The sequence below is a fragment of the Heloderma suspectum genome, chromosome 1 (genome assembly GCF_057233095.1).
Source record: "Heloderma suspectum isolate Gila_16-S chromosome 1, 16-S_ref, whole genome shotgun sequence".
Classification (NCBI taxonomy): domain Eukaryota; kingdom Metazoa; phylum Chordata; class Lepidosauria; order Squamata; family Helodermatidae; genus Heloderma; species Heloderma suspectum.
In genome coordinates, this window is record NC_139458.1 from 131477807 (window position 1) to 131498578 (window position 20772).

General features: G+C 46.6%; 1 protein-coding gene across 1 annotated transcript in view; it reads right to left on the reverse strand.

The window, feature by feature from the left end:
* LOC146357878 (ras-related and estrogen-regulated growth inhibitor-like) overlaps window positions 1-20479 on the reverse strand; it is a 39699-nt gene extending 19220 nt beyond the window's left edge. Inside the window, exon 1 of the mRNA XM_084828682.1 lies at window positions 20199-20479. Coding sequence (XP_084684808.1) covers window positions 20199-20373 — 175 coding nt within the window. The 5' untranslated portion in view covers window positions 20374-20479. The remainder of the gene's footprint in view (window positions 1-20198) is intronic.
* Between the last annotated feature and the right edge of the window lie 293 nt (window positions 20480-20772).

Here is a 20772-nt window from a genome sequence, read left to right on the forward strand (position 1 = left end):
AGGCATCAGTAGTGGGGTCTTTTCAGGGTTTTGGAGGTTAGCAGCTGTCTAAAAGTGTCACATGCTGGCATGGGGCTATTTCCCTTGTTTGTATAGATATATTTATTAGATTGCCTCCATTATGGAAGTATCTTATATACCTCAATAGGACGAAAGGGGATTGCTCTTGAAAAATAATGGATCTGGGCCACAATCCAATGTAGTAATGAGCATGCTTAAGTCCACAATATACACACAGTGTAATGGGGAGGCATATGTTCCCCTAAATAACTGGAGATACACCCCAGTGAACAGCATCCCCAGTAATTTCAGGATGGGTGCCTACCCGCCCCCATTTATATATTTACTGCAGGTCCTACATTCAGAGTCCAGCTGTGGATTTCAGGCTTGAGTGGTGAAAGCAAGAATTCTTGGATGGCATTTGGATGTTTCTCCTCACAGATCCCACGGTATAAAATATGATTCATGCAAAAACTTGAAACCCAGACACGTCAAAACGTTGACATTTGTTTTCTTTTAGCATTTGCAAAAAGTGATTTATTTATACAATTCTTACTCTGCTTTACCCTCCAGGATGGAAGCCCATGGAGAAAACACTAAAATATATGTTTAAACACATCTAAAACAACTTGACAATTATTAGGGTGGCCAGGTGTCCTACTTTGCAAGGGACAGTCCTCTATTTTGGAGAGCTAACAGAGGACAGTCCTCTATTTGTTGGCATCTTCTATTTGACTAGTCCAGCCCTAGCTGAGTTTAAAGTAAAGCCCTCAAGGGTTAGCACCAGTCAGTCTTCTCCACTATGGTGAGTTTCTTGTATTTCTATTTAAATTTTATTATTTCTAAATTTGCACCTATACATATAAATTTGCATAGGCAGGAATATTGCCAGTTGGCATCCTCTTTTTTGGCGATGTGCAGTAGGGTTGGCCACTTATGAATCACCAAAAGAGGAAATGCGTCACCACAAAAGAGGACACCGATTTGCACAATATTTCCATATGTTAATTTATCTGTATAGGTGAAAATGTAGAACTAATTATTATAATTTAAACAGAAATGCAGCACATCTCACCGCAGTGTGTGGAAGACTGTGACCAGGTGACCCGTGTGCCTTGCTCAGGCAGTTGCCCAGGTGCTGCCAATGGGCGACGTCAAGGCTCAGCTCTTCCTTGACGGCTCTTTGTCTTTAAGATGGACTTGGATTGGACAGCTGTTCAAAAGGCGAACACCTTCAAAATAGAGAAAAGGCAGCACAAGGCCACCCTAGGTGTAAATGGCCACCCTAAACAACGTTATATCGAAAGACAGAGAATAGCCCTTTAAAAATCACCAGACTTATCCTGCAAATCTGAAGCTTTGGGATTTAGGTGGTCCCCTCTCAGGTGGGAGTTCCAGAGCTGAGGAGCTATGATGGAGAAGACGCTCCTCCAACCGTCCACCATTTTTGCCTCACAACCAGTCTACAGAACAAGACTCAATTTCATTTGCTAATCTTAGGGCACAATTCTATGCATGTTTAGACAGAAAGAAGTCCTACAATTCCTAGTATTCCCCAGCCAGCCAATCCCCTAGATAAGCTATCTGAGCTGAACTATATAAGGCTTTCGAAGTAATTTTATGTATGTATTTATTTCTGATATTCATATGCCACCAAAGCCCTCCCAAGGCAGTTTGCAAAGAATTAAAACATACAATATAAAAATAAAAATCATCAATCAAATATAATTACAAAACTAAAAGGAGGAGTTTAAAACAATACAAACCCAGCACAGCACTTTAATTAAAAGCAGATTGAAATAAGAATGTTGTAAAGGCCTGTTTAAATGCCAATAATGATGGGGCCAGGCATATATCACTTGGGAGGCTGTTCCAGAATATGGGGTCATTACCGAAAATGTCCTGTCTCTGGTGCCTGCCAACCTAATAGATCTAAATGGCGGGCCTGTGAACAGCACCTCTGAGGTTGATTGTAAAACCCAGGCTGGTTCGTATGGGTGCAGGTGGTCCTTCTGTTAACCTGGTAACAACCACCACTTTGATTGAGCTCCCAAAGAAACTGGTACAGTGCAGGCGATGGAGCCTTACATACAGAGCCTAAAAATAGGCCACCCAAACAATCAACAGGGGAGCCAGAAATAATGAAGGCCTCAGCCACTACAGTGAGAAGACAAGTAGAGCTGAGGAGCATTTAAAAATTGCTGGGATATTTCCCATGTTTGCCTTTGAGCTACACCAAGGCACTCTACAATAGGACAAACATCCTTCAGCTTTTGCCTTTGGTGGCAAAACACCAGCACTGCTGCCACCAGTGGTACCTCTGGGTCAGGACGAAAGCCTGGACGCAAGCTGCTGCCTTACTGAGCCAATTCGGGAACAGGTAAGGATGAGGATATTCACCTCATGGGGTAGGGACTAAATAAAGAGCAGCCCCAAAGCCCACATCCTCCACGCTTGCATCATCAGAGTGTTTTGCACAGTCGAATGCTGCTGTGTATTCATTCAGACGGTTTGGCAGAGTGGTAGGAGGAACCAATCAGGGGTAAGGAAGGTCAGGCTTCATTTGAGAGATGTTTCTAGAAATAGCTCTGAGATGACAACACATGGAGCACTGTACCACAGGTGAGTACAGCTAGGTTATTAACAACAAAGCAGAGCAGCCTGTAATTACTGGCATATTACAGGCCTTTACTGGTAAAGGGCAAGACAGTGGAACAAAATCAGCCAGGAGTTCTGAGAAGTGCCGGATTCCATGGCAAGAACTGGGCAGGCTCCCAAAGTTAAAGTGCATGTGACTATATTAAGAAAGGAACCCAATTAAACTCATTAAAAATGTCAAGGAAAACAACAGAAGCCCAACTGCAAGGAAAGAACGGAGGGCAAAGAAGTGTAGGTTGACATCGAGATCAAGCACCACCATGCCATTTTTGTCCATCTTTAAGTCTGAAGCCCTTGCAGAGAGCAGACTTTCAACAACATTTCCATTTACTGCAGGTAACATTAGAAAGAAAATATGGTGTACGTGCTTGTGCAGACGTCAAACACAAAATGGCTTTTGACAGACAGAGTGGAAGAGTTTTATAGTGTAGATTTCATTTCATTTCATTTATTATATTTCTATACCGCCCCATAGCCAAAGCTCTCTGGGCAGTTCACAAAAATTAAAAACCATTACAATACATTATATAAAATATAAAAACCATTCACATAATGACATAAAACAAATAATACACACAACAACAATATATACTTATATAGATAAGCTTATTTATTTTTTTACTTATATTTTCTTGATCCCACTCTCAAGAGCTCAAGGTGGGAGAACATACACACACACATACGTGTGTGTGTGTATATATTATGTGTGTGTGTATGGGGTCCCCCACCTTTTTGGGTTAGTGGGCACATTTTGAATTTTGTTAGAGTGTCATAGGTGCTCTCACAAAAAGGCTGCTGGAGGGACTTACCCTTTCATAAAATGACTGTCGTGGTGGACGTGGTTGGTCACAGAACACTCATTTCCCAGAAGGCAAAATGGTGAGACTAAGGTAACTTGCCCAAGAACCTAATTTCAAGGCACAGGTAGGGTCTGAACTTAAAAAAACACAAAACCACTCTTTTGAACCCAAATAATGATGGTGCTGGAGGGAACCACTTTGCTTTTCAGCATTCAAGCATCTTAGCTCAATTTTTTTTAAAAAAATTAACTCTTAAGAAAATAAAAATCTGGAAGGGGAGAGAACCTGGTGGAGAATCAAGAGAGGTGTCCGTGGGCACACTGGTGACCATGGGCACCATGTTGGAGACCCCATGGAATAATGCTGCAAGGAACCCTCATTATCAAACTAATGCCTTTATGGTTGCCAGGTTGCACCTTGGAGAGTCCCTCTTTACCTTTAGGTTGGCTGCTTAACTGGTAGACAAGGCAGCTGCAACGTCTCCTGCTCACCTCTCCCCACCCCCCACCTTGCCATCCTCTTACTAGCCAACTTCTCCCAGTCAGGCCCTTAGACACAGTATTAGGCAAGCACAGTCATTTTGGAACAGCTGCCAAGCAGGATATGACAGAGGTCCCCAACCTTTTTGAACCCGTGGGCACATTTGGGAATTTGAGAAACTGCTGTGGGTGCCACCATTAAAAGCCTAATCAGGGGATCACCACTTCAGTGTCTACCTGTCACGTCTATGGATCTTAGGCTGCGTCTTATTCAGCCAAAACTTTTGTTTCATGTCTATTGGACACCACAACGTCTCTTTATTAAGGGACTGTCTAATATGGCTAATTGCGGGTGGTACAATGCAGCTAATGCTTCTTTTAAACATATGTTTATGCTTTCAATATTTGATGGGGTGGCATAAAGACTCCACCTTCAAAAGGATACTTATTTGGATATTTGGTCCACTTTTGTTGATACCTATGCATAATTGCTAGAAATCTGTATGCATTTCATATGTATCCATTGCTATGGATACATAAAAATCCATGTACGTATATTTAAAAAGGAGGCATTTTGTGGATGCCTGCATGCGCTGCATTAGGGACCCCTGGGATAGGTGGTCTCAGCAGGAAACTACAGTGGCAGGAGCTGATGGTGAAGATACAAAGGGCAACTGTGGGGGTGTCTCCATGAACGATTTAATCCAAGCTGGCTGCGTTTGGAGGTCGTTAGGGATACATGACATCGTGGCCATCCAGCAGCCACCCCAGGGCTTATCGTGGAAAAAACGGATTTCCTGAGACTGCTTAAGGTCCAATTCTTTTCCTCAAGTCTGGTTCTCCACGGTATAGTTGCTGTGTGCCCCAACCCACTCATTTACCTTGGGTATGCTAGCCTTGCCCAGGGGTGCCTTTCACTGTGACACAAGTCAAGGGGTGTTTCCTGTCCCTATGTTTTCCAGCACAAACCAATTAGTGTCTACTCAGAAGTAACTCCTATTGTGGTCAATGAAGCTTGTCCTCTGAATGTGCACACCAGAGATACCCCACAACTGAAATAACACATTTTAAAGCGCTTAATTCCCCAAAGGGTGTAAAGTGCTTTCCCAAGCTGCAATTCTCTGTTGGTTTATTGCCTTCAGAGGTAACTAATTCAGACCTTCATTCCTGCGCAGCATCAGGTTAGAAAGGGGGCTGGTTTCCCCTCCCTTTGTTTCCCCTCCTTTCCCAGCATAAACATATGTGTGTCTACTCAGAAGTAACTCCCATTCTGGACAATGAGGCTTGTCCCCTGAATACACACTTCAGAATTTACAGAGATCCCCCAGAATCAAAATAGCACATGTTCAAGCACTACTTCCCTAAAGGCTGTAAAGCGCTTTCCTGAAGCTGCGAATCTCCATTGTTTGGTTTATTGCCTTCGTAAGTAACTAATTCAGACCTTTGTTCCTGTGCAGCATTGGATTAGAAAGGGGTCTGGTTTTCCCTCCCTTTGTTTTGCCTCCTTTCCCAGCACAAACATAAGAGTGTCTACTCAGAAGTAACTCCCATTGTGATCAATGAGGCTTGTTCCCAAAATGCACACTCCTGAAGTTACTGAGATCCCCATGAATAGACCTAAAGCATTTAGAGAGCCTTAATATCAAAGCTTTGATTGATTGCACCAGGGCAGTGAGAACACTGTGTTCCTATAATGATTGTTGCTGTAAGGAAGTAGGGAAGAGAGAAAGAGAGTGATTTCTGTGGATACAGGGGAGGAAACCTCCCAGGATTTTATCAAAAGAGAAATGGGGGACAGAGTCTCTCTTATTGGTTGAGCAGCCCCTGCCTGTTAGATAATGTTCAATCCAATCCCCACCCCCCTCAGAAGTATTGGTGGTGCGATACACTTTTACTGGTGCAATACTCTTGCATGTGGAGCCCTGCACAGACCACAGCTAGCTCCTTGAATATCTGGGTAAGCCACAATTGGCTTCTCCTTCTGTCTCCTTCCGTTGTCGTGGAGAAGCGCCCTGCATCATCCGGCTGCCAGAGTCTTGCTCACCGAAAGAGGTGGGGAAGGATAAGCAGGAAGTGTCACAACTGCCTCTTGTCTCCTGACAGCAGGAGGGTTGAAAATAAACTGGGGAAATCTCCAAGTAATTCTAACTACTCTCATCTTGTGTCTCAAATTAACACTGGTCTTGTGGAATTCTTCCAAAATTAAGAGATCCTGAGAGATCTCCTAGTATGAGTATTCTCACTATAAAACACCAGCACTTCTATGTGGAGTAAATGGCTGATCCAGTGGATCTTCCCTTTCTCCAGTTCCAAACACCCCCGAACTCAGTCCTGTTTGTACTATCAGCAATAGGAGTGAGAAAAATTTCAGTCATTCTAGCCAAGAACTACAACCACCACCTGACAAACTGGACTCCTATAGCCCAATGCTATGCATGTTTAATCGGAAATCAATCCCCACTGTGTTAAATAGGGCTTACTCCCAGGCAAATGTGCATAGGCTTGCAGCCTTAAGTAGCTATAAAATACCATGTCATCCTCATCACAAATTTCTCTCTAACTCAATTTTTAACAACCATGGATGCATTTGAGTTGTGCCAACACAGATATGCCTTGAGTGCAGAACCTTCCATCTCAAAAATGAAAGTGTTTTAAAGGGGGAAATGGTATCAGGTCAAGATTCTGATGTAAAAGGAAAATCCCTTTCCACCTGAGTTACTCACAGCTTTAGCTTTATACAATCTAGTCTTTTATTTCCTTTTGAAATTTATAACCACCCCAATCTAGTCCATCAACAGACTCTCGCAACAGCTTATAATTGCAAAACGTAATAATAAAACGTCTGTAAAATCAAGTGGTGTTGAACAGCAGGTTGCTTTCATTTGGGAGCTTCCAAGAGATATACTCCCCACACGTGCGCACACACACAAAATCTCATTGTAGCTACCTTCCCACATCAGAAATGAACATAAGAATCAGCTCTCTGTCTCAACCAGGGAAAGGATGTGGGGAGACACATTTTCCACATGGCTCCAAGACAAACCAATTCCATGCCCCAGCCAGACATGCAGGGTAATAGCTTACGCAACCTTTCTGAACAGCGGTCTGTCTCAGTGTGAATAGCCACCACCAGAATGTGACTTCCTAACACTATGAGCTACATTTGAAATATATGTGAGGACAGGGGCATAACTCAGAGCCAAAACACACGTTACCTAAAAAAAAAAAAAGAGCTAGCCACATCTTTAAGCAACATGTGCTTTGGGTCACAAGAGGAAGAGAATATGATTTGTATACAGAAGGTTCCCGTGGACAAACCTCACCATCTCAGTTATGCGGATCTGTGCTAGCGGGAAAGATCTCTAGCTGAGATCTGGAGAGCTACTGCCAATCACAGTAGAGCAGACGAGATTGGGTTCGATCAGTAGTCTTCAACCTTTTCAGTTTCAGAACTTCCCCTTAGTCCAATCATGAACTTGGGAACCCAGTTTTTTAACCATATATTTGTATGGTGGTAGCACGCCTATCAAGACCCAGTCATGTATCCTGACCCAACAACTGAAGACCAATAGACCAGATGGCACTAACGGTCTGACTCAGGAAAAGGCAGCTTTGGATGTTCAGGAAGGACTGTAGTGCTTATGCCTGTTTCCATATCACAGCCAAGTAAGTTGCCTTAAATATGGTGGACAATATGGTTATATAGCTGGATGGACATGTTATTTTTAGAGACTGTTTCTAAACCATTACTGGCCATTCTTAAATAGTGTCCAGATACTCATCCATTAATTGGAAGCTGACACTTCTTAAGGATCAGCAATGAAAGCTCCCAGAATGGGCAAACATCGGCGAGGAAAAGTTAGGCCGCACCTGTAGCCAGCTTCTTCCTATTTTCATAATTGTCATAAATACATATTTATTTATTACATTTATATCCCACTGTTTTTCCTCTTGCAAGGAACCGAAGGCAGCTTAGATGATCCTCTTCCTCCTCCTCCTCTCTGTTTTATCCTCACAACAACTCTGTGAGGTAGGTTAGGTTAAGAGTTGGTGACTGGCCCAAAGTCACCCAGAGAGCTTCATGGCTGAACTGGGCCTAGAACCCGGATCTCCCGAGTCCCACTCTAACACTCTAACCACTACACCACACTACAAATGTTGTAGGCTGATTGGGGTGAGGTGATGTGGGGGGTTGAAATGTAAAGGGAGAAGCTCTTTCCAGATGATATCCAGTCTTCACTGGACACATGGAGTGGGGAGAGCAGCCCTTTAGTCCCTCCCCAACCTTCATGAATGCCACTGAAGATTGTCACAGCAGGGCACACACAGGTCTGATTTGCTCCAGACAATCTGGACTCCAGCTTTTTCAGGTTTCCTGATTGTGTAGAGCAACCTGGGAATTATAGGAGTTGCTGTCTAACACATCTGGGGCCCATCTAAATGGAAACATTTTGTGAAGCTATTTGGGCAAAATCCGCATTTTCACAGAATCGAATTAGCTCTTTCCACAGTACATGCAGTGCTATATTCCTCCGCTTTTGCAGTGTATATGGGAACTGAAGCCGCATTAGTTGGGGTGAGCAAGTCCCTCCACAAGTAGAAATGAATGTCAGCAATTGCATGGATGCGGGGCAGCCAATGAGTGGAGGCTTGCTCCCCCTCCCTCGCATGTTCAACAAAGTGCAGTGGAGGACTTGCTTAAGAGTAGATGTTCGTGACAAACCCCACATACACACACACACACACTTATGAGGCGGGCAGGCAAGCAGGCAGCCGCCACCACCTGGAGACAAGCAGACTGAGCGGAAGGGCAAGAGGCGCTGAGAGCAGAGAGCACGGAGCCGGCGAGGAGGGGGAGCGACTAGCACATTGTCTCTGATGTATATTAACTGCCCAATCAAACACGGGCTCAGTGAAGTGCTTCTGAGTAAAGTCCATGAAAATTATCCGCCCTGGCAATCACCCTTTCTTAGCTGTGCAGCTTCGAATCAACAGGCATCCACTGTTTCTCAGCTATGCTCCTTCGTAGCTGCACAGTTTCAAAACAGCAGGGCTGCCCCTGCCCCCAATGACTAAAATGCGAGGCAGCAACTGAGCCAGTGCTTCTCAGTTGTGCTCCTTCATAGCCTCACAGTTTTAAAACGGCAGAGCTGGCAAAGTGGAACTGAAGGCAGTGAGTTACTTCCGGGTAGACATGCTTACCGCTCTGCTCTCCCCACACCCCCACTCCATGCTACTTTCCCTTCCGCCAATCAGCGCTGCTTCCACTAGCCCGTACCGAAGCCACCTGAGGTCATACGGACTCCCGAACAGCACTGAAGCCGTTGTGCCAGGAAAATTCAACACAAAATGAGTTTGGGGGAAAAACCCGGATTTAGGGCAAGAAATGCTGGGCTAGCTACAGAGAGCAGCATGCGTCATCTGACACTAACGATTTGGGGGTGGAGTAGAACTGGAGTAAAAGCTCCGTGTAAATGGGGCCCTGGAGGTCGCCAGGTTGTGGAAGGCTGGTGCAGAGCCTTACATGCATACAATTGTACCCATGCGATTTCTGTTCCAATCTTCAACTAAAGGTGTAGCGGTTGGGGTGGCTACAATCCTGCTCTGGCCCTCCACGTGTTCACTGAAGACTGGATGTTGTCTGAAATGGGCTAGAGTCATAAGAATCTAACAGGCCACCATCGCCATGGCACATTCTAGGCGCGGCCGTGTCACCTGCTATGGGGTTAGACCACCTTTCCTCAACCTGGCTCCCTCCAGATGTGTTGGACTACAACTCCAATCATCCCCAGCCTGCTGGATGATGAAAGTTGTGGTCCAACACATCTGGAGGGTGCCATGTTGGGGAAGACTGGGTTAGACAAAGGCCTTTAATTTTTAATGGGCAACTGCTTTACACAGTTGCAATTGACGGATGAAAACATCTCGCTTTACAAGAGCTCCACACCACTTTAGTTTTTTAGGATTTTCTACTGGCTCTCACACTTTTTTTTACGTTTCTCCCTTGATTGCAGTATGTAAGTTATCCCACCATCTGCTATGTGAAATATAGCTCATGTGACCATGGTAGCAATTTCAGTTCCCATCTGCTACTTTGCTTTGCTTTTGGTTTTTGCAGGATCCCGCTTACAGTTACTCCACAGTAAGAGGTTTTCACCATAGTACTCGGCTCTATCTTGGAAGCAAGGAAGCAGCTGGGCAAGGGGTGGACGTCTGAGCATACATGGGTTCTTCCCACATGGAAGCGCCTGCTGGTTCTGGACATGATCACATTCAATATGCCAGTGATAGAACCTCATATAGGTGCCACATTTATGGGACACACCGGGAGCAACGGAATGTCTGCCTCCATCCTGTGAAATTCCCTTGACTGTGAAACTCGTCCTCCCTGTTTTGTCTAAAAGGGCAGCAATTGCAGCTCCTAGAATACTGCACAATGGACATATATTGCAATGTGAAGGAAATGATTAGCATTCTTTCCCCATGAGCCCTGGCCCAAGGAAGTGGCGACCCGGAAGACGACCTTTTCTGCTGTGGCACCCCAGTTGTGGAATGAGCTCCCTAGAGAGGTTTGCCTGGTGCCTACATTGTACTCTTTCTGGCGCCAGGTGAAGTCCTTTTTATTTTCCCAGGAATTTTAGCATTTTAACATTCTACTCTTTTAGCTTTGCTGTTTTAAATTTTTAAGTGTATTTTAAATCTCTGCATTGCTGCTAGGTTTTATGCTGGTTGTATTTTTATACTGTAGCTTTAATGCTTTTGTATTTTATATTGTTTTTATGCTGTACTTGTGGTTTTAATTTTTGTGAACTGCCCAGAGAGCTTCAGCTATTGGGCGGTGTAAGAAATGTAATAAATAAAATAAATAAAATTTAAAAGCTACAGGAGGGCTATATAAGCGACCTGGATTAGTGGACAGGGCACTTTTGCTACAGCAGTGCTATTCTTCATTTGGGCTGCCTTTTAAAATTAAATTCCTGATCTCCTTTCACATTCCAAAACTGGCTTTCTTCCTAGATTTAAGTACTGAACTCAACATAAATATTAAGATGTATAGCCCTCAGCTAAAATATTCACTTTAATTGTTCAACTTCTCTTCAAACACTCCAAACGAAAGTGTGACTCTTTCACTTACGTCAAAGAAAATAACCTGCTAACTTCAGAATTAAACTTACTCTGTGGGAAGGCAGACTATTTTCTTAGAGCGCCTTTCACCCAAGCACAACCCCTGCATTGACTGCGATGAAACAAACTGCACCATCTCTGCAGTGGCATGGGAAGACAACCTCCTTTCTGGGGTAAGCACAATTAATAGGAAAGGAGTGTTCTTTGAAACCTACTACCTAAAAGCTGGTTGTATTTTCAGCCTCGGCATGTTTCTCCAGTTTCATCAAAAAATCTTACATATACTCAGCTAAAACTGCCTGATGCCTGTCTTCCTTGCCACATACCCATTGGTTATCACAAACCATTTTAGCTGCTCATGGTTAGGGGAAGCTGTCAACAATCAAATATTGTCAAACTATGCCGTTCCTATGAGGGAAGTGAAAGGTCAGGTTGGCTGGCCAAACCCCCACACAGAACTATTAAGGAAGCTTTGGAGACTGAGTGTATACCAAGAAACCAAAGGGGCGGTGAAGCCAAAAAGTCTGTGACTGGGTTCAGACTACACACAGTGGCTCAGCATGAGTTATTTAACTCACAACAAGCCATAGTACCTGCGGGCACTATGTTGCATATGCAACCCGTGCTTAGGGCGTTGTTGTTTTGTGTGAATCTGGTGAGTGCGGGTTATGCAAGGGTTGTTTATCCCTTGCATAACCTACATTTGCCAGGTTTGCACCACACAACACCTGCTGAGTGGGGGCTGCATATTCAAAATGGCGGCCACAAGCACCACAGCCTCCCTGTGTGTTAAATAAGCCATGGTAGGCTGTTGTGTCATGCGAACAGCTCCTGTGCAAACAATCTGTCCCTCCCTTGGCAGCCCATTGGGTGGGAAGGGAGGGAGAAAAGGAGGTAGCAGAAAGAAAAGGGGTGGATTTGGCTCTGGCCTGCCTATCACTAGCTTAAGGCCCGCCCACTGTCACCATGAGCCCCCCATGACAGAGTACCCCTGAGAGAATGCAGGCCTGGACAGTAAAAAGGTTCCCCACTCCTATACTAATTTACTTTAATTACCAGGTTAAACAAGGGTATTAGCATGTTTCTAAACACACTGCCCGCACTAAACTTGTCTCTGATGCATCCTTGTGTTCGCAGCATTAACAGAATATTGAGGATACGTGCCACCTAGGGGCTTTGTTTCACATCCATGGTCAGCAACGAGTGGAAAGCAAAGTCTACCACTGCAAACAATTGCCTGGAGGCAGGAGTTTTTTATTATATTTTTATTGTATTTTTATATTTGCAAGTATAAGGCTCTCTGGGCAGCTCACAATTAATACCTCACAATTAAAAGTTGAGTTGAGGAGAGACAGGGCCCCTGCCATAGACTGAGATGTCAACCTGTACTTTTCACCTCACTTTTCAAACAGTCCACTCACCCAGAGTAAACGTCCATGAATGGAATCTCAGATTACTCATATGCTTAGCATTTAAAGAGTACTTTAGAGTGGTCAAAGCACTTCACTTTATCTGCTTCTGAGTCATCCTCATAACAGACCTATATGGCAGCCTTCCCCAAGCTGGTGTCCTCCTGATGTGTTGGACTACAACTCCCAGGATGCCCCAGCCAGCCATGCTGGGAGTTGTAGTCCAACACAGCTGGGGAGCACCAGGTTGGGGAAGGCTGCTATATGGTGAAGGTCAGCATTATCACCCCCACATTACTGATGGTGGAGTTACGGGTGAGAAGGAGCAGCTTCTCTACAGCCACCTAAACTAACTCTCAATACCCTTTGTAAATGTTTAAGCCCATACTTTTCAACTTACTTCAGCAATGCCAGGAGGACTGGAATGACACATCTGCAACAGCTTTTACAAGATGTATGTCTCACTTCCTCACTGTTATGGTAAGAGATATTTCCTTTCAGTGCTTCATAACAGACACAAATGGAATAAAATATTTCCTTTAAGGAAGGCAGAGTTATGCTCAAAAATGAAAGAATGATGAATCACCACCAAGGACTACCTGCCTAGCTTCATAGTAATTTCCCATTTGTAAGAGTAGCAGGACAGGATAAACAGACATGAGTGTATGGCTACTGTTGAGCACCAACATATTCCCAGGTAAGGATGAGTGAGAAATTCGTTCCACTGAGGATTTTTAAAATGGATTTACCCAACCTGCATCTCCTGGAAATGAACACAGAACCAAATGCAATTTGGGTTCGGAAATCCATACATTTCTGAGCTTGTGAAGCATTCCACAAAAGAAAAGAAAAAATGCATTTGACAATAAAGCCAGAGTGCTGTAGTGGTTAGAGTGTTGGACTGGGAATTGGGAGATCTAGGTTCTAGTCCCCACTTAGCCATGAAGCTCACTGAGTGACTTTGGACCAGTCACAGAATCTCAGCCTAACCTACCTCACTGGGTTTCTGGCAGAAAAGGGGGGGGGAAACCTTGTCTTTAACCAGGACAGAATTATCTTCGCAGTGAAAAGCCAAGAACCTCAATGAGATGGAGCCAGACAGATCCACCCATCCATATTCCCAGGTATCATATAATTCACTTTCCATTAAATATTGCACTCCCCTAATGCAATATGCAAAGAAAACCCAGGGACACTACACAGACAACAGGAAACAAGCACAGCTAAGTGAAATGACTTGATCAGACTATTGGTGATTTGGTCTGAGACAGAACGCTATCAGATGAGCTCTTGTACCAGTTTGGAGTGATGAGGGGTGATATAAAAGTTTGATCTGAAGTATTACATCTGTAATAGATCATTCACAAATACTAGTTACCGCATGATACTCAAGTGATGAACTTCTATGTGTGGAAGGGGAGGGACCCACCACTGCGTTTACGATCGTTGTTCGCTTTGTGCGAACAGGAAACTTGCACAAATCAAGCAGCAATCAAATAGAAGATTTGCGCAAATCTCCTCAAATGTGTGCAAATTTTCTCCATAGACTGAAGTGGGGCTGATTCTGTCTACTGAGGAAATTTGTGCAAATTTGGAAATTTGCACAATCAAACTGGGAATTAGGAATGAGATGAACACAAGCCCGTATTGTTGCTCCCACTCCTAGTCCTGCGAGTGAGGACAGGAAACCATCCACAAGTATTTGGAAATATTAACCTTCACTGACTAGGGATGTAGGAGAACTTCATTTTTGCTCACAAAAACATGCGAGCACGCCCCATTTGAGGATCCGAACGAGAGTGCAAACATGAGCACATATCCGCCAAAAATATTTGTAAATTCTCAAACATGTGCTTGTGTTCAACAATTTACAAGTACTTTCGGCAGACACATGCTCACACTTGCTTTCACATTCAGAGCTTCAAACGGAACATATTCACGTTTTGTGAGCAAAAACAAAATTCTCCCCTAGTCAGTGACCTGACAGAAGAAGGTTAATATTTCTGAATACCTGTGGATGGGTTCCTATCCTCACTTGCAGGACTAGGAGTGGGAGACAGTTGAAGGCTCCCGGCTGGAGTTACCTGAAACTTAAGGTGCAACCTGGAGCGGGGGGGGGGGGCATATCTGCTGGTTGTTTCTAAGAGTCTGTTTGCTCCCCCTAAGCTCTGCTTGTAAATGTGCAAATAAAGCAAACGTACAAAGTCTCTAGTGCTCTTTTATCCAAAGGAACCTAAACTAGGTAGTGTTGCCTCTGGAATGTCTCACTACTCAAGGAAGTAGAAACGCATAACGCTGGTGGTGTTAAAAAGTGGGATATTGTTTCCTTGGAGAGGAACTGAGGACTGGTGTAAATTGAGCCAGGGTGGGGGCCAGAACACTCCTAGAAGAAATTATTTCCCAGAGGGGTAGCTGTGTTTGTCTGCTGAAGCAAAAACAATGGTGTCTTGTGCTCCTTAGAGGAGCCTTTCCCAACCTGGGGCCCTCCAGATGTGTTGGACTGCAACCCCCGTAATCCCCCAGCTGGCTGGGGGATTACGGGGGTTGCAGTCCAACACATCTGGAGGGCCCCAGGTTGGAGAAGGCTCCCTTAAAGACTAACCTATTTATTTATTTATTTATTTATTTATTTATTATGCCATAATCCATTTGTTATCTTGAAAGTGCCACAAGACGCTTTGTCATGTATTTTAGTAGAAATTAAAACATTCTCGGAAGAGAGCTTGGGTCTGCACATCAGCTAATGAGAGCTACCTTTGATCAGCAGCTACAAGGGATTACGGCAGGCCTAGAGGCCTTGCTGCAGTGCACCCAGGGGTGGGGCGATCTAAGGAGAGCCATGAGCTGGAAGAGTAGCTGACAGGGTGGCCCAGTTGTGTCCCACCCAAAAAGAGGACCACAGAGGACACCATTTGAATAAAACGTACTTATGCTCATTGATAGGTGCAAACTGAGAAATAACGGCAACAGAACTAAAATATATCTCAGCAGAGTGGGGAAGACTGCGACCAGGTGACCTGTGTGCTTGTTCAGTCTGTTGTCCAGGCGCTAACTCTGGATGGGTAACTCCAAGGCCCTTTCCTGCTCCCCCTTCCTATGGCTCTTTACCTTTAAGCAAGACTTGGATAGCCCTTCACATAGAGGATGTCTTCAAATTGAGGTGTGTCCTCTGACAGCCCCTAGGAGCATAGCAAGCTGCCCGATACTGAGTTGAACCTGAGTTGGTTCATCTAGCTCAGGACTGTTGAAACTGACTGGCAGTGGTTCTGCAGGGTTTCAGGCAGGAATCTTTCTTAGTCCTACCTGGAGATGCTGGGGCCTGAACCGGGGCCTTTCTGCAGGCCAAGCAGGTGCTCTTCCACTGAGCGACACCCCTTCAAATAGAGGACTGTGCTCTGTAAAGGAGGACCCATAGCCACCCTAGGAACTTGGACTGGGCAATACGGCAGTAGCTGAGAATCAACTACCTGTATCTATCTAGGAACAATGAGAGAGAGAAAAGATGAAGGCTAAGACCCCAGAATGGGTGAGATGCCAGAAAAAGAATGTGCAGAAATCAAAAGCAAGAGGAATTTCAGCCCACACTGGAAGAGAACGGCCTGGTCTCCTTGCCAGCTGAAACCTGCCTCCAGGTATGAGAAACAACTTCTTACAGATGTGCTTAGTGCTTTTAATCCCATGGGTATCACCTTAGTGCAACATCCCCAACCTAGTGCCCTCCAGATGTTTTGGACTTCCAGCAGTCACATCCGCCATGGCCAATGATCAGGAATACTGGGAGTTGTTGCCCAACACATCTGGAAGGCACCTGGTTGGGAAAAGCTGCCTTAGTGTGCAGGATCAGGACTTCTGCAGCCAGTAAACCCTATCAGCAGGCCCTAACCATGAAGGTAATTCAGAAGCCTGCGAGTTATGGAGGCAAAACGGACTGGGGACCCTATCTGCTTCAGTCTGAGATCATGCACAGTATAAATGATGGACAGAAAGCGGGGCTGCTGCTTGGCAGCCTGAGTGACCGGATGGCAGAATTTACCCTCTCAGACAAGAGGCAGAATAAAGATTTCTTCAAAGCCTTAGATCAGGAGTGTAGAACTTCAGGCCCAGGGGCCAAATCCACCCCTGCTGGGGTCCCAACCTGGCCCAGATGGCCACACCCCTTTCCTTGGCCCCACCCCCTTTCCCCTGACCAATCATTTGGTGCTCCCCTGACTTCTGTGCAATTTCCACCCCCCATTCTAAAAGGTTGAAATGCCTCTCCTATGGCTCAGGTACCAGCAGTAAGAGTTGTACGCTAAAATATGCTGCTGTTTCCCCCCCCCTTCAGCCCCGCCCACCACTGGAACACAGCCCCAAGAGCTTCTCCAAAATGGAATTCAGCCCTCAGGCTGAAAGAAGCTCTGCAGCCCTGCCTTGGATCTGTACAGCTTGGATGTGGATCCGGGTGAGCCAGGAGCTAGTGAAGGAGTGACAAGAAAAGGGAGAAAGTGAGACCCTTTCCTCGGCTTACAGGAAGTTGGTAAGGCCAGAATGCATACAAGACAAGGCAGGGGGCCCCTAGCAAAGGGCCACTTCACTGAGAGACCATTTCACTGGAACTTTCATGTAACCATCACGTAAAAGTGCTTAGAGATCCTTTGCCAAGCAGAAGGAAATGCAACCAAAGCGGAGTCCTCCTCTGCACCCTCTGGATGAAGAGAAATGTAATTCATCTCGGGAAATATGCAGTGTTGTTTTTGGGATTAAGCTTCTGATAGCCTCCTTACATACAGCAAGGGGGGAAGGGCCATGGTGTCTCTGAAAAAAGCGCAAACCCGTCTCAGATGATACAGACAGCAATGCCTTAGGTGAAATAGAGATGTCTTTCTGGTATGCAGCACCGATCTATATCCTCACCCTGCTCAGGTTAGCCAAGCTCCCTTCATCCTAGATAAGTGCCTAAGTAATGGAGGATTGGGGAGTGGTTGGCTGCTTTGACAGCAGCATGAAAGAAACTGGGGTGTTTATTTACTTGTAAACAGGCATGCACTGGGGCCTAAGGCAATGGCTTTCTAGAAGAGCTAAACATTGCTTTTTTTCTCATACTGATGGTCTGAACGGGGAGCGGCCTTCCCCACATCTGGGGCCCTCCAGATGTGTTGGACTACAATGCCCATCATCCCCAGCTAGCATAGCCAATGGCCATGCTGGGCAGGTATGGCTGGGGCAGGCTGGAGGAAACCAACCCACCCAAACCTGTATTGGTGATGAAGAAATATCTTCATAATATGTGAATAGCATGCACTATGCCAGATGTTATTCTCGAACGTTCTTGATTCTTGACAACCTGTTCCTTTATGTTTTACTGAAGAACACTGGTAGCCCCAAGCCTTTTAAGTCCACTTGTGGAGCTTTTTCTGAGAGGGCAGATGTTGTGAGTTTGGCTGGATTGTTTCTAGTGCTCTGCAGGGTGGCTGTGGGAGGGTGAGAGTGAGTAAGAAAGTGAGAGGAATGAGTTTCTAGAGTTTGAAAGGCATAGGTAACCAGGCACCCTCCAGATGGTTTGGACTACAACTCCCATCAGCCCCAGCCAGCATGGCCAACGGTTGGGGATTATGGGAGTTGCCATCCAAGTCATCTGGAGGGCGCCAGGCTCTCTCCCCTCAGAGACAGATAAGGCAGAGGGGAGGGAGCTGAGAGTTTCTAGCTAGAGTTGGGACACAACTATGCAAGGTGGTGCCCACGTGTTTAAACAGGTACGCTTTATCTATCGGCTTATATTTGGGAGGGGAGAGGAAGCATACATCGCAAAAACAGATCTTGCGTGTTAGACAGATGTGTTGGGCGGAGGGAGCAATGTTAATTTCCTTTCCAGCCTGCAAAGGATTTGGGGGCATGAGCTTTTTAATGATGAAATTACTTTGTAAATGCAAAGAGGTGTTAAAGAGGGGGGGGGCGGTATTATAAGCCCTTCCTTTTTATCCCCTCCCACACTTAAAATGCATGAGAGAATCTTCAAGGAGGTCATTTTCTCTCCTTCTTCCACACATGCTTTTAAAGCTTTTTTGATGTTAATTAAAAAAGGGCAAGAAAATTGGGGACAATTAAATCAAGTGAGTGGAGAGAGTGCTGGAGAAGGATACAGAGGATCTAACTTAGAATCCTTCCACGGTCATAAAACTCACAGGGTGACCCCAGGCATATTTTGAACAAAAAGCAAGAACCAGCATGAGGCAGCAGATAACAGAGTCTGACTTTGGCCAGGGAGATCTGGGTTCAAATTTTTACCTCACCCATGAAACTCACTGGGTGGCCTGGGCCCATCCTACTTGATGGGGTTGTTGTGAAGATAATAGGAGGACACACAATACATGCTCCCCTGAGCTCCTTGGAGGAACGGGGGAATTAAAATGTAATTGAAAAAGTAAATAAAGAACTGCATAGCAACATGTACACTAAGGTGCCCTGTACATCACTAGTAGCCAACATCTGTTGGACTGCCTTGTCCTGGTCCCTCCTTATTGCTGGGATTCTCGTAAAGATCCTGACAATTCTTATATTCTCAAGCAAGAGCAACTGTATACTCAGGATCACTTAACACATCAATTTCAAGTTAACTGTTAAAGAGGTCCTGAATATGCAATATTGCTTTGTAAATTTAACAAATGTTACTCAGCTGTGGGGGAGGCTATTTTTACAAAAGGCCAAAACAGACCACACAAGACTGAAGCCAGCTCACTCCTCTGCATAACACAAGAAGCAAGTAACACATGGATGGTCCCAGCCCCACAGTCGAGAAGAGGTTTGATTCAGAGCAACTCCACAATGTATACATGTTTGTCACGGGCACACCCATGTTCCCCATAGCAGTTGGGTCAGGTGAAGGACCGGGGGCCATATCCTAGATCGGGAGATCTCCGGGGAGTTTGCAGCAGATGGGCAAGGGTTTCTGACTGCCCGGGTCACCTAATTTTGGTGGGAAATTACTTTTCCCACCTAAATTAAGCTGCTGTGATGGAAAAAAAAAACTTAGGGATAACCAGTGGTGGATTTTTGAGTGAAAGGGGTGTGAGCTCAGTTCAGTTCTGGTACTCAAAACAAACGCCCAGGCTCCGAACATGCTCAGAGGCACCCTGGTCTTCCATTCCACGTGTGTCTTTTGCGCCGGGCTCTGGTCGGCGGACCCCGGGGCTTCTAGGGAAAAGACGGGACAAGCCTGAACGCTGCCCGCAGCGCCTGCTCCCTGCGGCGTGTTACGCGCTTCTTTCCCCGCGACAATCCCCGAACTGAGCCAGCAGGGAGGGGCCGATGCGCCTTCCCAGACCCCGCACTGCTCCCGCGACGAAGCCGTCCGCTTGCCATCTGGCGAGAGGGCTGCGGTGGGAGAGGGGGCTCGGCCACGTCGGCCACGCTGCCCGGCGCGACCCGCCGAGGGGGACGGGAATGTCCCCACAGACCCCCCTCCCCGCGGCAGTAGCGCGCGCGCGGTTTCCGCGGGTGTCTCCCCGCAGCCCGCGCCGCTCAGCTCCCTGGGAAGATCTGAGCCGGTCTGGAAAGTTTGGCGCGATCGAGGAGGGGCTGCCGCCAGCCTGCGACGGGCGATCTCGTCGGGGCGGGGAGAGAAAGAGAAGGGCGAGGGAGCCCTCCGCGCGGGCCGGGGGAGCCCGGGCTTTGGAGGGCGAAAGTGCCGATCTCCGCCGGAGCCCTGCCGCGAAGGAACCCGCCGCCGGAGGACGGGCCCGGGGGGGTACCTGTTTTGCCCACGGCGCCCTGTCCCAGCACCACCAGCCTCAGGGTCCGCGCGGGGCTCAGGCTCACGGATCGGCGCAAGGGCCGCGGGAAGCTCATGGCGGCGGCGGCGGCGAGACGGGCGCGCTCGAAGGGGGCAGGCGACGGCCAGGGCGCTGCTCCTGCCGGGAGCTCCATGCGCCCGGGCTCCGGCTCTGCCACTAAACTCGCGGGCGAGCAGCAACGTCGACGGCCGTGCGAGGAGCGGAGAGGCGAGCTCCGCCCAGCAGAGGCTGTGCCGCCGCCGCCCGCTCCTTCTGGGATCGCAGCAGCCCCCGAGAGCGGCAGCGGAGAGAAGGAGTCCTTCTTGCGGCCCCTTCAAGAAGAGGACGCGATGGACCGCGGGTGGCGCAAACAGCTGCCCTCTGGGCACCAGCCGTAAGGAGTCCCGTACCAGCGCTGCCGCTGGGATTCCTCTCTCTCTCTCTCTCTCTCTCTCTCTCTCAGTCTCTCCTCACCCCCCCAAGGGGACCAGATCAAGGCGCTCATGGGCCAGGGCTAGCCGCCTGTAGTGGGGCCCCACTTTGCACCCAGTAC